At 34.0% G+C, this 22,620-nt stretch overlaps 1 protein-coding gene across 1 annotated transcript; it reads left to right on the top strand.

Moving 5' to 3' along the window:
• Positions 1 to 1,952: 1,952 nt before the first annotated feature.
• LOC112013153 (ankyrin repeat-containing protein At5g02620) lies at positions 1,953 to 21,228 on the top strand. Its single transcript, XM_065770098.1, has 3 exons — positions 1,953 to 2,220; positions 15,075 to 16,149; positions 20,445 to 21,228. The coding sequence occupies exons 1-3, from the start codon at positions 1,953 to 1,955 to the stop codon at positions 21,226 to 21,228; spliced, it is 2,127 nt and encodes a 708-aa protein (XP_065626170.1).
• Positions 21,229 to 22,620: the final 1,392 nt, after the last annotated feature.

Raw genomic sequence — 22,620 nt, 5'->3', positions numbered from 1 at the left:
ATTATCTGGGCATTGAAGTGAAGCAGAGGGAGGATGGGATTTTTATTTCCCAAGAAGGTTATACGAAGGATATTCTTGCGAAGTTTGAGATGTTAAATTCCAATCCAGTTAACACCCCTGTAGAATGTGAAGTGAAGTTGTCAAAGCATATCGATGAAGAGAAGGTTAATCCAACATTCTTCAAGAGTTTGGTTGGAAGTCTGAGGTATCTAACATGCACAAGACCAGACATTCTTTTTGGCATTGGACTAGTTAGTCGTTACATGGAAGCACCAACGATGACTCATTTGAAAACTGCCAAGAGTCATCGTTTGTCCCACACACTTCATGATGGGGCGCATTTTTTTTTTCTTTATTTTTTATTTTTTATCAATTTGGGAATTATTAAGAATAAATTGTAGTTTGCTTTAAAATTAATTCTCATGGCAAAATGGGAGGTCACAACTCACAACTCGCAACCCAATTAGCTAGGCTTTTGGGCATAAAGAGGATTTTTTTTTTTAGAGTGTTTCAATCTATGGTGTCCGCTCCTGATAATAGTTCTTTATTATCACACCAAGACACCAATCAATTTTTTGGTGTAATCGGGGATTGAATCCGAATTTTGTATTCAACCATCAGAAACTTAAACTTTACCCGTTGAGCTAACTAAAACCCACAGGCATAAAGAAAACGTAGTCCAATAGTAAGAATTCTCTTTTTTCTTTTTCCTTTTTGTTTGAATTCATTAATTATGTTTCCTTTATTATATACTTGAATTGGATTCGCTGATTTAACATATTCTTTTCTTGTATTCATAAAAGAATATATTCTTTTTTTCTTTTTCTTTTTTGAGTAAAAGGATAGATCTATGTTCTTTAACTTGTACTCACCTGTTACTCAAATTGTTGTCTATAAAGTTGAACAGTTTGTCACAGTAAATTCACGGATGATCAAACGGAAAGTTGGAACACCATCTGGGCAAAGCCACTAGTGCGACCAAATCACATCTATTGAGGTAGGAGCTCTTTCAAGTTCAACAACGCCCTTTTTTCTTTCCTTCCTCAGTAGTTTCAAACGAAGATCAACTGCCTAATCTTAGTTAGAAAACTGTAGCTGGACTGTTAAGCAAACTGTGATGTTAAAAGTTTTGCTTTGGAGAGACATAGTAGTATAGTGGAGAGTGATGCTAGCTTAGCCCTACATCAAATCATATATGTGTAACGCTACCACCTCAAACTGGTCATGTTTTTAATTTTTCTAGAGCTAATAAGTTGGTTAATTTTGTTGCCCACGAGCTAGCTCTCTCTCACATCAGAGTTAGCTTTTTTTCGTATTTTATACTCTCATGTTGCTTTTTTCATTACCACGTTAAAATGTGTACACTTTTATATCAATTATAAATATGTGTGTAAAATAATGTATGTAAACTAATGTAAATGATGTTTTCTATTTTCAAAACATTTTTTTTCCAACATGGTAATCAAAATTCAAGACAACCGGAAGAAAATGAGGTTTTTACTATTTTTTTTTAGAGGGTTTTTCTATTTAATTATAAAGAAAAAATAGTATTGATTTTTCTTTTCACAATACTAGGCAGAGTGATATCCGACTATGGAAGAAGGAAGGCAAAACAGAATGAAGCCTGAAGTGTTCCGAGCCGCTTCCACTGGTAATTTAAGTTTCTTTGAGAAATTGACAAAGCCAAATGATGAAACCCTTCTCGAAGTGACAACTGAGAAGAACACTATTCTTCATGTCGCACTGCAATTCAAAAAATTTAAGGTTGTGAAAAAGATAGTTAATTTAAGTCCAATGCTTGCATATGAAAGAAACTCCAAAGGCAATACTCCGCTACATGTTGCTGCAAAGGTAGGAGATTCTTCAATAGTAAAGCGTCTAATAAACCGGAAAAAAAAAAAAAAAAAAAACCGGATGTCGAAACTGATGGTGGCCGACAGCAGCTTCTGAAAATGGAGAATCAAGATGGGGATACTGCCTTGCACGTCGCTGTGCGATATGGTAACTTTGAGGTTGTGAAAGAACTAATTAAAGAGAAGGACCCAGCAGAACTGGCTAAGCATGTAAACAAGGAGGGGGAATCTGCACTGTTCCTCGCTGTGGATAAAGAACACTACGACATGGCTTATTATATCCTAAGAGCTGCTCCAGACTGCTCCTATGTTGGAAGGCACGACATGAATGTCTTGCATGCAGTTGTCCTTCAAACAACTAGTAATTGTAAGTGGCTCGATCCAGCCTGCTCCTTAAATATTTCACTTTCTATTTTGTACTATGTTTATTGAAAAAGGATTTTGTATCAAATGGTATCACGTCATCCGTATCAAAATTCAATAAATGAGAGACGTGTGTAAAAATAACTACTTACTAATACATGTCTTTTATTTGTTAGTCGGATAGTTAATTTTTACTAACACGACTCATACTTATTAAATTTTGATACCGCTGATATGGTATTATTTAATACTAAATACCTTCTCATTGTTCCAACCATTTGTCACTTTAACAAAAAAAAAAAATATTCCTAACATTACCCATTTTACAAAAGGAAAATTACTACTACCAATTTTTATTAAAAAAATATAATAAAATTTGTTATATTCTTTAACGTTACTCTTTACAAATAATGCATGATGGCAAGGCATCCACTGTTCAATACAGAGCCAACGGATTGGCAATACATGTCCTCACCAAAGGCCGAACTGATCTTCGGCCACTAGAGTTTTCTGAAAGCGGGCCGAAGCCAGGTTTGGCCCAAGTTAAAAACTTGAAAAGAGCCCAAAAAAGAAGGGCTCGATAAATTCTGAAGCTGAGTTTTTAAAGAGAAACCAGCCGATCGAGCTTATCTGGCGTAGAGACTCTAGTCGGCCCTGTCAGGCAACAGCCAACATGAGTACAAAGAAAAGTAAACAGTAAAAGAAGCGTTCATTTAGTAAAAATTATTTTTGTTAATTTATTTTATTATTTAATTTATTTTTACTACTACTCATGAGTCTCGTTGCACTTTTTGTTATTATTGATAGGTTTTACTGTACTATTTCAGTTAATTTTTACCTTTTTCTATAGTACTTTCAGTAAAAAGTTTTCAATTTCAGCAAAATAAACAGATCTCAAACAGATCCTAAGTACGTGGCATAAATTTTTTTTTCTTAACATCACCTTTAGGCGTCAGATCAATTTATAATTTCTTTTTTGTTGTTTATATAAACATGCAGTTAGCCTCACTTTTATTAACATCAATCATAATATATGATATAAATCAAAGTTTAGTTACAAAATTAGTTGTAATCTTAGGCTATAACTTTACTCAATATCATTAGCATTACTATATATTTCGAAAATTTAACTGTTTGATTGCATGTTTTCTACGTTCTTAATACACATGTCAAATTTTGTACCAATCGAATTTTACACAATTTTAAATTACAAAAACTTACAATTTAAACAATTTATTAATGACATAACTATTGATGTTTAATTTTCTAATTACAAGCATGAAGGATATAAAAAGAAAATGTAATCCAACGGTGAATTTGCCAAAATTCATCTCTAATAAAAAGATATTAAGTAATATTTCAATTTTAGGTTACAACTAATTTTTTAACTAATTTTTTCTGGTGATCACTTCAATTATCTATAAATAAATAAAATTTGATTTTTTTTTTTTTCTATAACGGTACTCAAACTAAATATTAGTCATGCATGCGCACACACCACAGTGACCCAACCAACGTGGGACACAGGGAATCAGGTACCCTGTGGCAATGATGAAGCCAAATAGCTAAACTATCGCTTGGCATTTCTGAAAATCCAAAGATGGAATTGCGCATATTTTGTTAATGTACATGTTTTTTAAATTTCTATTTTCTTGGATATAATTTATTTTTATTTAACTTATTTTTTGTAATAAAATAAGCTAATAAAAACAAGTTTTGGTGTAATGTTTCGCGCAATATTTATTTCTCTGGGTATGATTATCCAATGCAGACATTAACATGGTTGACTGGATCTGCCAAACAAACTATGAGGATTTAAAGAGACAAGCATGTGCTTTTGAATTTCAGCGAGGCATCCTTACTTTGATGTGGATCATCAGTATCCTATTTCTCAGCCGTCTTCCGGAATCTCTTACGCATAGAACAATAAAACTTAGACAGAGACATCGCCACGCACGTGCAACTATTCCGAAAGGTGAAAATGTCTAACTTAACCTCAAGAACTTTTTTTTTTTTTATTGGCAAAATTACAAATCACATCTCTAACTTTTATCAAAAATCAATTCTTTTCTTTAATTTCACTTTGATTTAATTAAGTCTTCTAACTTTTAAACTTATTTAATTAAGGCCGTTTTAGTTTTCATTAAAAAAAAAAATGCAACTAAGAACTCTCTAAACAATGATGTTTTCTTTTTTGGGGTGATTTTCTTTACGAAAAATCACCAAAAATAATTTTTTAAAATTATTTGTCAATAAATAAACTGAAAAACATTATTAAAAAAATGTAAAAATTGTGTTTTAGGTACTGTTTCCTAGATATCTCTTTTAAATTATAGCTACTTATTTAGTTAGTACAGAGAAAACAGCATTATCCGTATATTTTTTTTCCCTAGTTAAGACCCATTAAGAAAATCCTCTCTATCTCTCTTCTATTAGATCTCAACGATATTTTTATCTCTCTTCTCTTCGATACCAGCAAACTCATATCTCTATCTCTCTTCTCATGAGCCTGGAATTATCTATCTAGAAGCTATTGTCAATGATCTGATTGATATCATGCAACCAGCCAAGCAACAACCAAAAAGGCAAAGATCTGAGATCTCACACTCACAATCGTAGATAGATTAATTATATGGGTCATGTTAACTGGTGTGCTTAGAGTAATTATTAATAAACCATTTAGGTTTTAACACTACTTTATAAGAAATATAAAAAGCAATCAAAAAAATTAATTTCCTTTTCTTTTCTTATAAATCTTTCCTAAAAATATATCATAAACTAATGTCAAATCTCCTCCCCACGATTCCATTATTGCCTAACCCACCACACTTTAATTTCTTCTTTCCAGTATTTCACAAGTGTATTTATCACTACTTTTCTCCCCCTTTGCCTGCTATGTTGCCTCAACATCCACTAAAAAATCAGCAGTTGATTATTCCAAACTAAATAAGGAGGAGATTCCGAGATAGAGAAGTTGGAGAAATTGGAGTTTCACGGCTTTTCTAAATGGGTTTTAAAAATGAAAAAAGAAAGATACAAATGGTGTTAATGCACTGTTCACTCTGTTAAGTAACTAGACAAATGACTGAATTTTAAAGGAGATATCTAAGTATCAGCATTTAAATTACTGTATTTAAGTTTTGCCCATTGAAAGATGATAGGAAAAAGAATAACCACCGGTGTTCAAGACATTCTAGCCTATTCTCAAAATCCCCATTTCTTTATCATCTTCCTTTTGATCTTCCCAATCATCTGCTATTCCTCTTCCTTTTTCACCCGTCAATTTAAAAGCATAGCAAAGGAGGCATTGGATCAGACAACTATTGTGGGCATGGTAGACATCATTGTATTTTCGGATGGCAAATTGGTTGGGTTGTAAGGTTGCCATTGTGGGTCGCAAGTTGGGTTATGAACGAATCGCAATGGGATCTCAATCTGATTTGATTTCAATCGTAATATCCTGCTTTTTTTTGCTATCATTCTTTTAAGTTGTGCATTGAGGTTGATTTGAAAGTTGTTCTAGATGTGGGTTGAATTCTAGGGTTTTATTTGTTTATTTGAATACCCACTTGTAGAAATTGGAGGAAAGTTTTGTAATTTTTATTGGGTAATATGTTTTTGTCATTTTCAGGTTTTTGTTCTTCTATTTTGAGTTTGTTTTTCTTCGATTTGATAGTATCTCTTTGTGCATCATAGTGGAGCTTCAGAGCTTTGGTTGTAAGCTTTAGAGCTGAAAAAAAGTTTAAATTTGTGTTTATGTTCTTCCCATTTGAAAATAAAATTAATTATATATATTTTTTTTAAGGTTTTTTTTTTACTTAAAAAATTTTTAAAAAATTATTTTAAGAATTGAAAAATTAAAATCAGAACTTTGTTGTTTTATGCACTTAACAGCAACCCACTTAACAAACTATTACGGAAGGTTTTAATTGAATTCAAAATTGTATAAAGAAAATATTTTTTTTCTAGTATAATAAAATTGAACAATAAAATAAATAATAAAAAACTGAAAATTTTGTAGGTGGAGCAACCACAACTTTTTATAAATTTGAGGAGTTACTGTTGTATATTTGTCAAATTTAAGTAGGTTGAATTATTAGAAGTTTTATTGAGCAAAAATCCAATTGTGAAAGTGAGAAAACAAGTCTACAGAATTTCGCTTGACTGAGATGTTGATTTTACATCAAGCGAGACACTTTGTGACTCTCTATTTGAAATTGGGTTGACAAATATGACATACAAGTGTTAAGTAAGACTCTTTGTGGGTATCTTTATTTGTGAGTAGGCTTGACCCAGATGTTAAGAAAGTGTTAGGCGATCCCCTATGTTTAGAAATTCTGCATAGTTGGTTTGAGCGAGTGTTAAGCGAGTTTGAAACAATTTGTTTCTTGCTGAAATTTTCGAGACTTATAGATATATTTGACAATGGTCAAATGTGATTCAAACTTTTCTTTGAAAGAATCCAATTAGGGCATGTCTAACGACCAAAATAAAAAAATTGATCAAATTATCATAATGCTTGAAATTTGAGTTTGGTAAACTCGAGTTTCACTTGAAAGTCAAGTTTAATAAACTCAAGTTCTAACAAAGTGCTACGTAACTATTTAAGTTTGGCCGGATGCATTTCTCCTAAAAAATTTTCCTAAATAATGCTATTTGGCAAAATTAGCCCCATTTTGAATATGCTAGAATAGACATAAAATAGAACTCAAGAACACAAGAGTTACGTGGTTTAATCTAACGGCCTACATTTAAAGAGGAAACCTTTAAAAGTTACATCTTTAATATATAAGAGTGTAGTACAAATCCTGTATTACAATAAATCATAATATTAGTATATATAGCAGGCTAAACTCTAGAATAATAAACTTCTAATACAAGTAGGAGACTTGGCTTACACATATGAAAGGATTGGGCTTGGGTATATGCTATTGGGCTAATATATATATATATATATATATGACACCTCCTCTCAAACTCAAGGTGGAGCCTTGATGAAACCTTGAGGTTGGATAAGCTTGAAAAGATTCCTTGAAAAATGTTTTGAAGAAACCATGAAGATGACCGCAAAAATGCCTTGAGGAAGACACGAAGAAAGCCTTGAAAAATGACCTTGGAAAAGACTAGAAGGATTGGGCAGTATGGAGAAAGAACCATGCACAATGAAGGCAATGTTCGAAAAATGCTGGAAAAAGACTACATTAGTGACCAAGAAAGGCTACTAAGGCCGGAGAATGGCTACATTGAAGGCTTGAAGAAGATCGATGAAGACAACGCCGTCATAAAGAATAGTTTGCGAGTTTCTGTGCGTAGAAGGGTCCCAAAATGAATGAGAAATTGGCCAATTTAAGCGATTTAGAAGTTTCAAATAAAGAAACGGAGCTCAAAATCAAAATTTACACAAAATTTTTCACCTTTGGACCCTATTGAAAATTTTTCACCTTTGGACTAATTCAACTCAAATAGTCAACAAAAGTAGTCAAAGTCAACAGTTGAGGTCTTGCTAATGTCACAGGTTAGTCCAGATCGAGGCCCACAAGTCAAATCCAAATAATATTAGTTCAATGAAGCTAGGTCAAACTAGTCTGATGACATGTCAAACATCACTGATGAGACGTTGACAAGGCAAACATGTGGCAAAATCTGACTGGACATGAGTAATGATGTGGCAAATGACGGGCTATAGGTGTGGAGGATGATGTGGCATAGATGATGTTAAAGGCATGAGGTTGGCATGTGCAATGCGTGACAAAGCTAGAACAGTGCATCAAGTGTGGCAGCAATTAGTCACCAGATTTCTGGGTTTTTCATATTGGAGGCCGAAAAGCACGTATGTATGATCTGTTTCATGATTCAAGGTTTGAAATTGCATAGATCTGAAAGGGAGAGACACGATTTGCTTGAGAGGATTAAAGACATGACGGCGCTATGAAGACTCTAGGAGGCGACAAGGCAACGATGGTGGCTGTTGTGAGGTCCTAGTCTAAAGTCTTCAATCAAAGATTAAGATTGCAAGCAATCAATGACTGTAAGAAAGAATTTGTGAATTTGAAGGCTGAGGGAGCAAGCTTGATTGAGAGATTTTGTTAGAGCCCAAGAATGGAGTTTGGCTCTAATATCATGTTAAATATTAGCATTGATATACCATATTGAATATTTAAGAGGGAATTTTAGAGACATATTAGCCCCATAGGCCGAAATCCAATCCTTCTATGTGTGTGCCAAGTGTGGACACCCCCAAAATTGAAATTTTCGGGTTTTGTCGCAAATTGGGTCATTGGCGATGTGACTCTTGTGCGCTTGTGTATCAAGAGTGGGGTGTGTGTGTGAGTCCTTTTTTCTTCTTTTCATTTTAGTAGTCGCCACCTACCATTGGTTTTTTATTAGGTGTGATTGGTCACCTAGATGTCTAATTTACTTTGAGTTACCTAATTAACTAAACCAAATTTTAAAGGTTCATTAATTAAGGTAAACCAGGGACGGAACCAGGATTTGAACCTAGGGGGGGCGAAAGCATGAACCAAAAAAATTTCAAGTGACATGGTTTATTAAAAAAAAAAATTATGGTAGACAAAACAATTGCACTTTATTACCATAAATATTTAAGTCAAGAAGGAAGTAATATGAACCAAAAAAGTTGAAAGTCACAATATGATATTCAAACCTTTTCGAAGAAGAGAGTAAAAAAAGAAGAGGACTTCAGATCTCCAAATTTTGGATAATTGAAATTAATATGTTGATTTTATCACATTGACCAACTCACCAATATGATAAACCTATACTTTTGGATGCAACTAATAATTCAACTCAAATAGTCAACAAAAGTAGTCAAAGTCAACAGTTGAGGTCTTGCTAATGTCACAGGTTAGTCCAGATCGAGGCCCACAAGTCAAATCCAAATAATATTAGTTCAATGAAGCTAGGTCAAACCTACTAGTCTGATGACATGTCAAACATCACTGATGAGACGTTGACAAGGCAAACATGTGGCAAAATCTGACTGGACATGAGTAATGATGTGGCAGATGACGGGCTATAGGTGTGGAGGATGATGTGGCATAGATGATGTCAAAGACATGAGGTTGGCATGTGCAATGCGTGACAAAGCTAGAACAGTGCATCAAGTGTGGCAGCAATTAGTCACCAGATTTCTGGGTTTTTCATATTGGAGGCCGAAAAGCACGTATGTATGATCTGTTTCATGATTCAAGGTTTGAAATTGCATAGATCTGAAAGGGAGAGACACGATTTGCTTGAGAGGATTAAAGACATGACGGCGCTATGAAGACTCTAGGAGGCGACAAGGCAATGATGGTGGCTGTTGTGAGGTCCTAATCTAAAGTCTTCAATCAAAGATTAAGATTGCAAGCAATCAATGACTGTAAGAAAGAATTTGTGAATTTGAAGGCTGAGGGAGCAAGCTTGATTGAGAGATTTTGTTAGAGCCCAAGAATGGAGTTTGGCTCTAATATCATGTTAAATATTAGCATCGATATACCATATTGAATATTTAAGAGGGAATTTTAGAGACATATTAGCCCCATAGGCCGAAATCCAATCCTTCTTGTGTGTGCCAAGTGTGGACACCCCCAAAATTGAAATTTTCGGGTTTTGTCGCACATTGGGTCATTGGCGATGTGACTCTTGTGTGCTTGTGTATCAAGAGTGGGGTGTGTGTGTGAGTCCTTTTTTCTTCTTTTCATTTTAGTAGCGCCACCTACCATTGGTTTTTTATTAGGTGTGATTGGTCACTTAAATGTCTAATTTACTTTGAGTTACCTAATTAACTAAACCAAATTTTAAAGGTTCATTAATTAAGGTAAACCAAAAGTCTTTGAACCAAACTTGGACTCGGAAGTTTGTTTACATGTGTGGAAGGTGTTAGGCACCTCACAATTCTTATCTGAAGATAGTATCTCATTTTACTTTATTTCAAACGTTAACCTTTTATGAAAAAATAGAATACTTGGCATTTTGATTTTTTTGAAAAGGTTTTTTTTTGCAAACAATGTACGTATATATACATGTGATTAAATATTTACCATATAGCTAACATGTGAATATTAACTTCAAAGATTATATACAATCAAGACATGTGAGATATATACATAAGTAGCATGTGAGAGAACATACAAGTATATTTTACAATAGCATATGAGTATTTATTTACTATATAGCTAGCATGTGACTGTTATATGCTATACGAAAATAAATCACAATATAAAAAGAGAGTGTTGGAAGAGTAGCACCTTGTTGTCATCCACCATTTTCTCATTTTTTTTATCATGCAAAAAGATGACAAAGGAAACTCATTAGTACTAAGAACTATTAGGGACAATGTAAGCTTATAAGGTGTTCAAAGACTCAAGAGAATGAGCCTTGAATACAAATCCTTAAACTACAACTATTCTAAGAAAAAGGCTTGAAATTAAAGTGCATAAAGAAGTTACAACGTTAACTTTTATTATTTTGAAAAATCAAATTTTTTTTAGAAATTTTTTTTTTTTTGAAAAGTTGTGAGACTCAATGGACAAAAAAAAAAATACCGTTCTCAAAACTCAATTTGTGAAGGAAACTGAAAAAATGCAAAAGACTATTTTCAGTTTCTAATTTTTAAAAGTCAATAAAAACACGCATTTAATTTAATGAATCTGTCTCATTTAATAAGTTAGCATTAGAATTCAAATCCTAGTAACAATATATTTTAGTATTTTATCATTTTTCTTCAAAAAACTATCTTTCTAATTCAACTAACCAAACATGTTTTTTATTTCAAAAATACAAGAATTTTTTTTTTTTATATTCCCAAAAACAAGTTTTTGAAAATAGAAACAAAAACTGTTACAAACATAACCATATTTTGCAAACAAGTTTTGAGAAAACAGAGTTTTTATATTGAAAACAGTTTTTATAAAACAAATTTTTATCTTGAAAATAGTTTTTAGAAGACAGATTTCTAGAAAATAGATTTTTTATATTGAAAACAGTTTTTTAGAAAACAGATTTTATTTATTTATTTTGAAAACAGTTTTTTTTTTTTTTAAACGGGTTTCGGATTTCTAAAAAGAAAGATTTTTTTTTTAATTTTGAAAAACTTTCTTTTAACAAAAAAAAAAAAAAGAGGAAAAGTATTTAACAAAAAAAAAAGGATTTTTTTGTTTTGAAAACTCTTAAGAAAAAAAAAAAAAAAAAACCTTTCTTTTAAAAAAGACTCTTTTTATTTGAAAAAACTTCATGTAGCAGGCAAAAAATGTAGCTAATAGNTTTTTTTTTTTTTGAAAAGTTGTGAGAAAGCTTTTTATTTATTTATAGAAAACTCTTGTTTTTTATTTTTAGGAAAACCCAACGTGGTAAAAAACCTTTTTCAAAATATATTTTTTTATTCTTTTTAATGGAAGGAAGAAAACATTTTGTTTTGAAAAGCATGTACCTTTTTAAGAAAGCATTTTTGAAACACACTTTCGTATGTAAAAAAACATTTTTGAAAATAAACTTTTGTACATAGAAAAGCATTTTTGAAAAAATTTTCTTTTCAAAAACTTTGGAAAAAATATTATATTTATATATAATATATTATATATATATATATATAATATAATATAATTTTTTTTTTTTATAGTTTTTTTATTTTTTTTTTTTTTTTTTTTTACTTTTTAAAAAAAAACTTTTTTTTTTTTTTTTTTGAAAACAATTTTTTAGAAAACAGTTTTTTTTTTTTATTTTTAGAAAATGTTAGTGTGTCAACGTGTTACTTTCTACTCACACAATACATTTTTTAGAGGTGGGATGTAAGATCATCCTTTAAGTACCCATTATATGATAATTAATAATAATTAGACTAGTCTATAAGGTGATGTGAATGTCTTCAATTAAAAAGAGCCTTGGAATGGCTAAGTATTTATACTCTGGTTTGGTTCAGTCCAAGGATGTTGTTACAATTGGATCATCTCCCTTTTTCTCTCCTTTTTCTAAAAATCCAATCACCATCTGGTTCAGGTGTTTCTTGGCTTTACATAGTTAGCCTACATGCATTTGGACTCTACATTTGGAGGGTTAGGATCACACTTCCTTGATACTTGTCCCATCAAGGCCTTGCCAGTAGGTTTTACACCAAGGTGTGAGCTGTGCGGGCACTATTCATGGTCATTTCCCCATTAATGCGGTCAGTTAAGTGGTTGCAATACATTTAATGTGAAGGGGATGGTTGCTTTGTCCTTCCTTTTTCTTCTCTTTCTTGTTTAGTGCCAAGTTACCCTTTTCCTCCCTCAGATTGCGTCATGATCCCTTCACCCCTGACTCTCGACTTCCTGAGATTAGGTAGGGGTCCTCAATGCCCCTTTCAACTGTAGTAGCTCAACATCTTCATAAGCTGGGTAAGTTCTTTCCAAGGACACACTGCTAATACTTCACGAAGTTCACCTCCTTGGAAATGTCCTTACCTATCTTATTAACTGTTTTGGGTCCTCGTCCTCCCACACTTCATTTTTTAGAAAGAGGTGAGAAAAGAATTTTGAAAAAAGCATTTTCTTAGAATAGTGTGTAGGGGAAATGTTTTACCCAAGCATATTTACTTTAAAAATGTAAACTTTAATGATGAGAAAAATAAAGAAACAAAAATAATAAAGTTCAGAAATTTAATTGACATAAAAGTAAAGAGCTGAAATTTAAATGACCTAAAAGTAAAGAGCTTGGAATATTGTAAAGATTGATTAGAATAGGGTTTTTTTTTTTTTTTTTTGCTCTCTTAAATAATTTTAATCTCTTTCAAGCTTTATGGATTCTTCATCATAAAGAAATGGGAGTTCTAACCATCACCATTCTTACAAGACATACCCATATTGTGTTCTAATGGAGGTTTAAAAAACATGCTAGGAGAGATGATAGAAATCTTTATTTATTATTTATTTATTTTATATTATTTAGGTGTTAGATTATAGTATATATATGTGTGTGCAATAAAGTATTGGGGGAAAGGGGATGTGCAAGAAATTAAAGGGATGACATAAAATAAAAGGAGATGGGGATTGCTTGAAATAAATGGGATGATATAAATTAAAAAGCAATAATGGTCAAATCCCTAGATACCTAGGTGGGATGAGATTTCTTCCCCGTAAGGGTATTTCCCATACAAATTCTAGGAGATGTCCAATACCCATCTAGGGAAACAAGCACAATAATATAAACCAACAACAATAATATGAACATTGAAATAAAGAGAGAGAGATATACACAATATATACAAGAGCATAAGAAAATAAAGCAACTATGAACAAAAAGCAAGTTAAAGAAAGATTTTATATATATGGAGAATGATGTTTCCAATATAATGAAGAGGTGGGATGGGTGTAGTTATTAAGAAACTAACCCATCCCTATAGCTTTACCCAAAAAATTACAAACAAAATTGGATGAGGCTTTTTTGTAATGGTTTCCTAGAGACAGAGAGAGAAGAAGAAGAAGAAGAAGAAGTTTTTTTTTTTTGAATTTCTAAAGGTATTTTTCCAGTCTTTTTCCTCTCTCTTTTTTTCCAAAGTTTTTTTTTTTTTTTTTTTGGGGGGTGGGGGGATACACTAATGCTAGCTTCCCACTTTTGCCAACTCATCAGCCTTTTCATCTTTTTCTATATTTTAGCACATTATATTTTCTTTAAATTACAAATATATAGTTTTATATAATTCCATATAAAAACAAAGCATAATAGTACTTATTAATAATTATCATAATTATTAAATTTTTATATTTAGAAAAAATGAAAGTGAGAAAAAATCATATCGTGTAAATTTTTTGTGCATTGCACGAATTATTGACTAGTTAAGTGTATTGTTAGGCGAACTACACATTTATCATCTAGAACTTGCTAATTGAATTGTTACCAAATACCAACCATCAAAGCACATTTTGAACATTCATCTATCAGGGGGTTAAAGTCCTCTTATCATATGCATGGTCATATTAGTTTATAAATATTATATAATAAAACCAAAACTTGTAATATATTTAAGAATAAATTCATAGTTTTCACATTTGCATTAAAATTAGTTATAGGGCAAAATGGGCCGTGGAAAACATAAAAATTTCCACTATATAAAATACGCGGCAAATATTCCCTTATAACTTAAAACCACAACTATTGAAGAATGTAGATGATGATTGATTTGTGTTGCCTTGGCGAGGCTTAGACCATTATTGGTTTTTTTATTTTATTTTTTACAGACTTTATGGTATTATGTATCTAGTCCAAAGTCGCAACTGAGTTTTGTTTGTGTGTTTGTTGTTATTTGGACTTTCATATTAATGAATTTTGTATTGAATTTTGATGTATTCGTAGATGTGGACTAATTTATGGTACTAGTAGATGAGTTTTCCAGTAGGTGATTGTGTGAATATTACCAATATTGGAAATGTTTTTTTTTTTTTTCCTAAAAGATGAATTTTGATGTTATGTAATACATTTTGAATTTTTATGCAATGAGTTTTGTAGTATATTTATACTTGTATCTGGTCATTCGAGCTTATTTTTTAAAGCCCAAGGTTTAAGAATTTGTCCCAAATCGGTTCTTTTTTTTTTTTTTTCTTTTTTTTTTAATAATTTAAGAAAAAAACGACCCAAAACTAATTGGGAAAAAAAAAATCCTAAAAATGAATATATATGCTTTGTGAACTTATTTGTTAAAACCCAAATCTGGATGTGAAAGTGGATGTGAAAGTTCCATTACCCTTCTTTATATGCCAAGAATCTTGCAATTGAGTGGCATTTATAGAGCATAGGTCAAACCCTCTCCCCATGTGTTGTGTCGGAAAAAAATGGTTCTTATTTATGTACTAACTTGAGCAATATGATTTTCCTATATCTTCTTAGGTTTTGTGAAAGAGGTGATGACAAAATGGCCATCTGCAATTGAACGACATGATGCCTCAGGATGGACTCCTCTACACATTGCTGCGCTTACGGGAAATCGGAAATTTGTCAAGTTGCTTTTAGAAAATGGCGATTCCCCTGCATATGTAAGAAACAAAGAAGGTTTATCTGCTTTTCATATTGCGGCCAAGGAAGGCAATGTTGAGGTATTGAAAGAAATCATCGAGGCATGTCCAGGTAGCTATGAATTGTCGGACAACAGTGGTAAGACGGCTCTTCATGTCGCTGCAGAAAGTGGAGCGAAGGATGCAGTCATGTATTTTCTGACGAGACCAGAATTTGAGGGTCTCATCAACGAGCAGGACAAGGAAGGAAACACGCCTCTGCATCTGGCGGCCATCGAAGGGAATTACCAGATTTTATCCCTATTGGGACATAGTAGAGGTGTTGACTTAAATGCTAAAAACAAGCAGGGCTTCACCATAATGGACATCGTATTTCAAACGAAGGAAGACGACATGCATATAGGCATTTGGAATTTGGACCCTAGGAGAGTAAAACTGGCAGGCGAAGGCGATGGCGATGGCGATGGCAAGGGCAAGGAAGGATCAAATTTTGTGAAGCAAGTAAAACAGGCAGGCGATGGCAATGGCGATGGCAAGGAAGGATCAAAATTTGTGAAGCAAGTGAGCGAGACCAACTTGTTGGTAGCCACACTCATCGCAACTGTGACCTTCACTGCAGCTTTCACGGTGCCCGGTGGATTTAACCAAAACGGAGATGTGGACGAGGGCTTGGCAGTATTAGGCAAAAAAACTGCTTTCCATGTATTTCTGATAGCTAATACTATAGCTTTTGGTCTTTCCACTACCTCAATATTCGTCAACTTTTTGTCTTCAATGACGATTAGGGAAGTCGAATTTCACAGAGAGGTGTTACGACGTGCCCCTATTTTCACAAACTGGTCCATTGGAGCATTGCTGGTAGCTTTTATTGCAGGCACCTATACAGTGGTACCACACTTTTTGGGGATTACTGTGGGCCTTATTATTTGTTTTTGCCTTCTAATTAGCCTGTTTTTTCCTTTGTTAATCAAGTAGCATGTAAGTTTTTACTGCAGCCGTTTGTTTTTTAATGCTCCTTCTCCACAAGAAAATAATGAAGAATGGTTTGATTCCTAAGCGCAAGCTGGCCTGAGATGATTTGGTTGACTGGGGCCTCAGAATTTGCAAGAAAGAGGTTTTAAAGCCATGTTTTGCAAGTAGGTATGCGCACGATTGGAATAAGAGGAATGCAATCAGTCTTTATCAAGATCATTATATGGGAGGCTTGTTGCTTTGCCTTTGTTTGGTGTGCCTGTGTGCTGCTTTTTTCTTTTTCTTTTTTGGCTGTTTGATTGTATTATATTTGATTTGAATAAAATTCTTATTTCAACAAAAAATATGGCATGTTATTTTTCCTTGATTGGTGTATACCAAAGTACGATACCTTTCTCGCAGTAATAAATTGGTAAGCCCAAAGTTAATTATTTAATATGGGTCATATTGAATTTTTTTTTTTTTTTTTTTGCTTAACATCTTTTAACACTTGAGTGACAGGGTGAGAGGGAGGTTATTTGCAGAAGATGATGGTCTTTTGTTATTGTTACTACTAGAGAAAAATCCTTAACCGCTTTTGACACTTGGGTGAAGGAGGTTTATTCTCATAAAATCTTGTCTTTCGTTATTGTTGTTATTTGAGGAATCTCCAATTTTAATATATATATATATTAAGCGCTGGGACAACTCTTTCTCGTAAGGGAATGAGACTGACCTGTGTCGGCGCTTTTAAAAGCGCTAGGACAGGTCTCTCCATTCCCTTATGGGAAAAGACCTGTCCCGGCGGTTTTAAAAGCGCTGGGACAGCTCTATCCATTCCCTTATTGGATAAAATGACCGAAATACCTCAAAACCTAAAAATTACCAACATACCCCAAAGCTTGTTGCTTTGCCTTTGTTTGGTGTGCTTGTGTGCTGCTTTTTTCTTTTTTTGGTTGTTTGATTGTATTATATTTGATTTGAATAAAATTCTTATTTCAACAAAAAATATGGCATGTTATTTTTCCTGTGATTGGTGTATACCAAAGTACGATACCTTTCTCGCAGTAATAAATTGGTAAGCCCAAAGTTAATTATTTAATATGGGTCATATTGAATTTTTTTTTTTTTCCTTAACATCTTTTAACACTTGAGTGACAGGGTGAGAGGGAGGTTATTTGCAGAAGATGATGGTCTTTTGTTATTGTTACTACTAGAGAAAAATCCTTAACCCCTTTTGACACTTGGGTGAAGGAGGTTTATTCTCATAAAATCTTGTCTTTCGTTATTGTTGTTATTTGAGGAATCTCCAATTTTAATATATATATATATATATATATATTGCAATAGGTGAGAAAGAGGAACATCCACTTCATCTAGCTGAAACCATGCTTCTTTTTAGGTTATGATTATATTTTCTCTCATTTTGTCCTAGGCTCTTAGCTTTGACCGTAAAAATTGTTGTGCAACAAATAACAATGTATGTAGTTTGATCACAAAACGATGCATGAAGCGTGTGAGAGAGTTATATATATCCATATCAACAAGGCTGATGAATCCAATAAAAAAATAAATAAATAAATAAATAAAAGCTGGTGAAAACAAATATCTTTAGACTTTTTTCATGATTATTGAGAGATTACAGTTTTTTTATCATATATGATAAATGTTGGGTGCACATGCACCATAGTCCAGCCCATGAAGAATAAAAGCCCAGGTGATGAAGACTCCTATATCAAGTTGATGGTCAGTTTGTACGTTGTGTGTCTCTAGGAGTCCAGTCGCATCTAATCACTACTCTTTAATGAGTTTGTGATAGGCTTGAATAGCAAGGAGTCCTAATTCCTTGCAAAGTACTGTATGTGGTGTACCAAGATTCCTACTCCTAATTGATGAGTGTGAGAGCATGCTTTTATATATAAAAAGGCATGCATGTGGAGTGCCACATAGTGAAAAAAGAAAAAAAAGGACTGTTGTCTTTTGATAAAGATAATTTGTGTGTGAGAGAGCAAAGAAAAATAAGAGATATATATATTATTTTTTTTTAACTGTGAGGCATGCACAAGAATTAATGTAATTGATTTGATAATAGTGAAATTATTCGGAGTTTGTCTCACGGTTTTTTTTTTTCCCTTCAAATAGAAAAGATTTTCCATGTAAATATTTGTGTTCTTGTGTATGATTGCTATTTTGGATTGCTAATGTTATTGATAATATTATTTGAGACCCAACAATAAAAAGAAAAAAGAAAGAAAGAAAGAAAGAAATATTAAGTTAACCATGGTTATGTAGGATCAATTTAAAAAAAATAATAAAGCCCATTGATTTCTCCCTAGAAAAAAAAAAAAAAAAAAAAAAAAACCCAATGATTTCCGATTATCATCAAGTAAATTAGATGCAAACTTCTTGCCAGCTACCTGAGTTAGTCTTCAAAATCAGAGCAATATGGCTTCCCCCTTCAAAAGGTAAAATCCGTATCTATATTAGAACAATCAGCACCTTTAGTGCTGTCTGAAATTTTTATTTTGCTTGTACTAGTAGGACTGAGGATCACATAGTTCCATTTTCCAAAATAAATTCTACTGTCAAGTTTTAGACAGCCCTAGGCAAAAATACCGATCCATGAACTCTTACAGTATCAAAATGCTGAGCAAAATAGTATGTGGACATAAAGAAGGCTCTATGAATTCAATATTCCAAGTTTACCAATGTCCAGAAAAATTCAATTTTGAAAATTTTGCAGAAAGAAAACAAGGTAGCAAACAAAAATTTGATTATAGCAGCAAGCCAATTGGTAGCCATCACAAAATTTCTAATTGGTATCCAAAAACCTCAAATCCAACAAATACCACTATGAAGTGAAAGAAAAAAAATGAATAAATTAAAAATAAAAGGAGAAATAGTATGCAAAAAAAAAAAAAGCACAAAAAATTTAACTCAAAAAGAGAAAAAAAAAAAATACCTGAATCGGTGAAGGGAAGCCCAAGCGACGTGGTGAAGGGAAGCCGAAGCGACGCCGGGTGCGTCACTGAAACGTCGCCGGAGCGTCGTGGTGCATGGCCGAAGCGTCGCCGGAGCGTCGCGGTGCGTGGCCGAAGCGTCGCTGTGCTCGCGACGCTCGCGCCGAAGCATCGCTGTGCTCGCGCTGGCAAAGCCGAAAGCGACGCTTGGATCGTCGCCTTAGCGTCGCCGGGATCGACGCCTTAGCAACAACGACGACAGCTCTGATTCATCGTTATTGAGGTCTGACTTTGAGTTTTATGGGTATGAGTTTGGGTATGTGAGTTTTGTGGGTATGAGTTTGGGTGTGTGAGTTTGTGGGTATGTGAGTTTGGGAAAGGGAGAGAACGTAGAAAGAAGATAGTGAAAAAAAAGAAAAAAAATAGGCTGAAGCTCATATTTTACAAACCCTTTAGTGACAAACTCTAATTCATCACTATTGGGTGCCTATAGCGACGAAACTTTTCGTCGCAAAAAATTAAACTTTTAGCGACGAACCATTTCGTCGCTGTAGCTAAATTTTTTGGCGCAACAATTTTTCGCTTTAGCGCCTGAGTTCTATAAAGCTTTTAGTGACGAACTCGGATTCGTCACTAAAGCATACTTTTAGTGACGAACTCGGATTCGTCACTAAAGCATACTTTTAGTGACGAATTCGAGTTCGCCGCTGAAACTTTATTCATATTTTTTTTGTGGTATTCATATGTTTTACCCGTATATGTTTTAGTGACGAAATATGGTTTCGTCACTAAAACATATATGGTAAATCTATTATTGTTTTTAGTGACGAAATATGATTTCGTCACTAAAACTCATACGGTAAATCTATTATTGTTTTTAGTGACGAAATGTGATTTCGTCACTAAAGCATTCTTTTAGTGACGAAATTTGATTTCGTCACTAAAAACATATAAGTGTAATTCCTTTATTTTTTTAGTGACGACTACTTTTCGTCACTAATACTAACTTATAGCGACGAATGTATTTTCGTCACTAAAACTATCCACAGTAATATCTATAGTGACGAAATATTTCGTCACTAAAAATTTCAACTTTTAGCGACGAAAGATTTCGTCACTATAGATTAATTAAGTTGGGGCCAAAGTTTCCCTCCTTGGTGCTTATTTTTCAGATCACAATAGCGACGAAATTTATTTTTCGTCGCTAAATGTAATAATTTTTAGTCATTATTAGTGACGAAATTCATATTTCGTCACTAAAGTTGTATTTTTAGTGACGAAAAATATTTCTTCACTAATTTTCGTCACTAAAAATACATTTTGTTGTAGTGTAGGAAGGGAGTTGATAATGCCATAATAGCGCAGGAAGTTATTCATACGCTAAGTAAGAGGAGAGAGAGAGTTGGGTATATCGCATTGAAGATTGATTTGGAGAAGGCATATGACAAGCTAGAATGGAGTTTCATAAGGGAAACTCTTATTAGAGTTAACCTCCCTTCGGATCTCATTGACATCATTATGAGTTGTGTCTCAACAGTATCAACGTCGGTGCTATTTAATGGCGAAGCTCTTGACCCGATATACCCCTCAAGAGGGATAAGGCGAGGAGATCCCTTATCACCTTACCTTTTCATTTTGTGCATGGATTTCCTTGGCCAACTAATTGAAGAGAAATGCAGTCAAAACCTTTGGCAACCTGTTAAGGCCTCTCGAAAGGGTCCAGCCTTTTCTCATTTGTTGTTTGCGGATGATCTTGTTTTCTTTGCAAAAGCGAACTATATAAATTGTTCAGCCATTAGAGATGTCCTCGATGAGTTTTGTGCCTTGTCGGGCCAAACAGTGAGTGAGGCGAAATCTAGAGTCTATTTTTCACCTAATGTTGATAAAGATACTAGAGAATCACTTTGTGATATTCTCGGATTTGTTTCCACTCCAAAACTTGGTAAGTACCTTGGATTTCCTATCAAGCAGCCCGGAACGTCTCCTCAAGACTACAATTTCATCTTGGATAGGGTGAAGCAAAAACTAGTGGGTTGGAAAGCAAATATGCTTTCATTGGCTGGTCGAACAGTTCTTATACAAGCCTCTTCAGCCACAATACCTGCCTATGTTATGTAGTGTACACAACTTCTTGGGAAAATACTTGAAGGCATTGACCGAGTTAATCGAAATTTCCTATGGGGCTCCTCAAATTCAGTCAGGAAGATGCACTAGATTGGGTGGAAAAAGGTGACCAAACCTAAAGAGGAAGGGGGTCTTGGACTGCAAACAGCGAAGGAGCGAAATATTGCACTGTTGGCAAAGCTAAATTGGAGGCTAGCTACAGAAAAAGAAGCTTTATAGGCCAAAGTGTTGAGGTAGAAATATTGCAATCAGCAAAGGATGAATGCAGCCAATGCGGATAAACTGCCATGCTCTCATATTTGGGCTACAGTTAAAAAAGGGAAGGAAGTGTTTAACAAAGGAAGCATATGGACAGTTGGGAGGGAGAGTAATTTGAGCCTTTGGTCAGGGAATTGGATAAAAAAAATGGCCCCTTTGGCAACAAATTTAGGGGGCTTTAACTCAGGAAGCATCTCAGTGGGCAGTGAAAGATATTATGGTGGATTCGGGTTGGGATTGGGATCGAATTCCATTTGAGCTCCCTATGGATATCAAGCTGATGATTCAAGCTACTCCTATAGCTATCACAGGTAGAGGTAAGGACAGGTTAGTATGGATGGAGAATCCAAGGGGTGTTTTTGATCTTAAAAGTGCCTATAGTATTGTTGATAACTCTGATTCTGGTCCTCCTTTTGCTGCGGGTTGGATATGGAAAGCTAAAACCCTCCCAAAAATATAGACATTCCTTTGGAGGTGTGCCCATGAGAGTATTGGAGTTAAGGCATGTCTGATCAGAAGAGGATTGGGTGATGAAGAGATTTGTCCTATCTGCAGAGTGGAGGTGGAATCAGTTATGCATGCCCTTAGAGATTGTGGTTGGGCTAAGGCCGTTTGGATGTAACTGGGTGTTGATAGCACTAACCAAGCATTTTGGATGACAGATTTGCAAGAGTGGCTTACGTGGAATGGGAAGATCAACCGTAGCTTACTTCCTGGTCAACCCCCATGGAAGATGATCTATCCTTTTGCAATTTGGAATATATGGAAAAGCAGGAATAATGTTGTGTTTAATAGGAAGAATCCCAATCCAAGGCTAGCAGCAAACATCATTGCGCAAACCAGGGAGTTTATGTACTGTGTGTGCACAAATAGAGGTCCAAACCATTACATTGTGAAGGAAGTTAGGTGGGAAAAACCGCTAGAAGGGTGGAGCAAACTAAACACAGATGGTTCAGTCTTGGGCAGCACGGGTCTAGCTGGATGTGGGGGTATTGTGAGGAATAATCAAGGTGGCTGGGTTGCTGGGTTTTCTAGACGTATTAGGTTATCTAATAGCTTTGTGGCTGAGTTGTGGGGTCTGCGAGATGGACTTATACTGTGCTGCAATTTAAATATTACTTCCATTAT

The sequence above is a fragment of the Quercus suber genome, unplaced genomic scaffold, assembly GCF_002906115.3.
Source record: "Quercus suber isolate HL8 unplaced genomic scaffold, Cork oak 2.0 scaffold_3B, whole genome shotgun sequence".
Classification (NCBI taxonomy): domain Eukaryota; kingdom Viridiplantae; phylum Streptophyta; class Magnoliopsida; order Fagales; family Fagaceae; genus Quercus; species Quercus suber.
The sequence above is the reverse complement of the archived record's forward strand: the minus strand, read 5'-3'. Positions and strand labels throughout refer to the sequence as shown.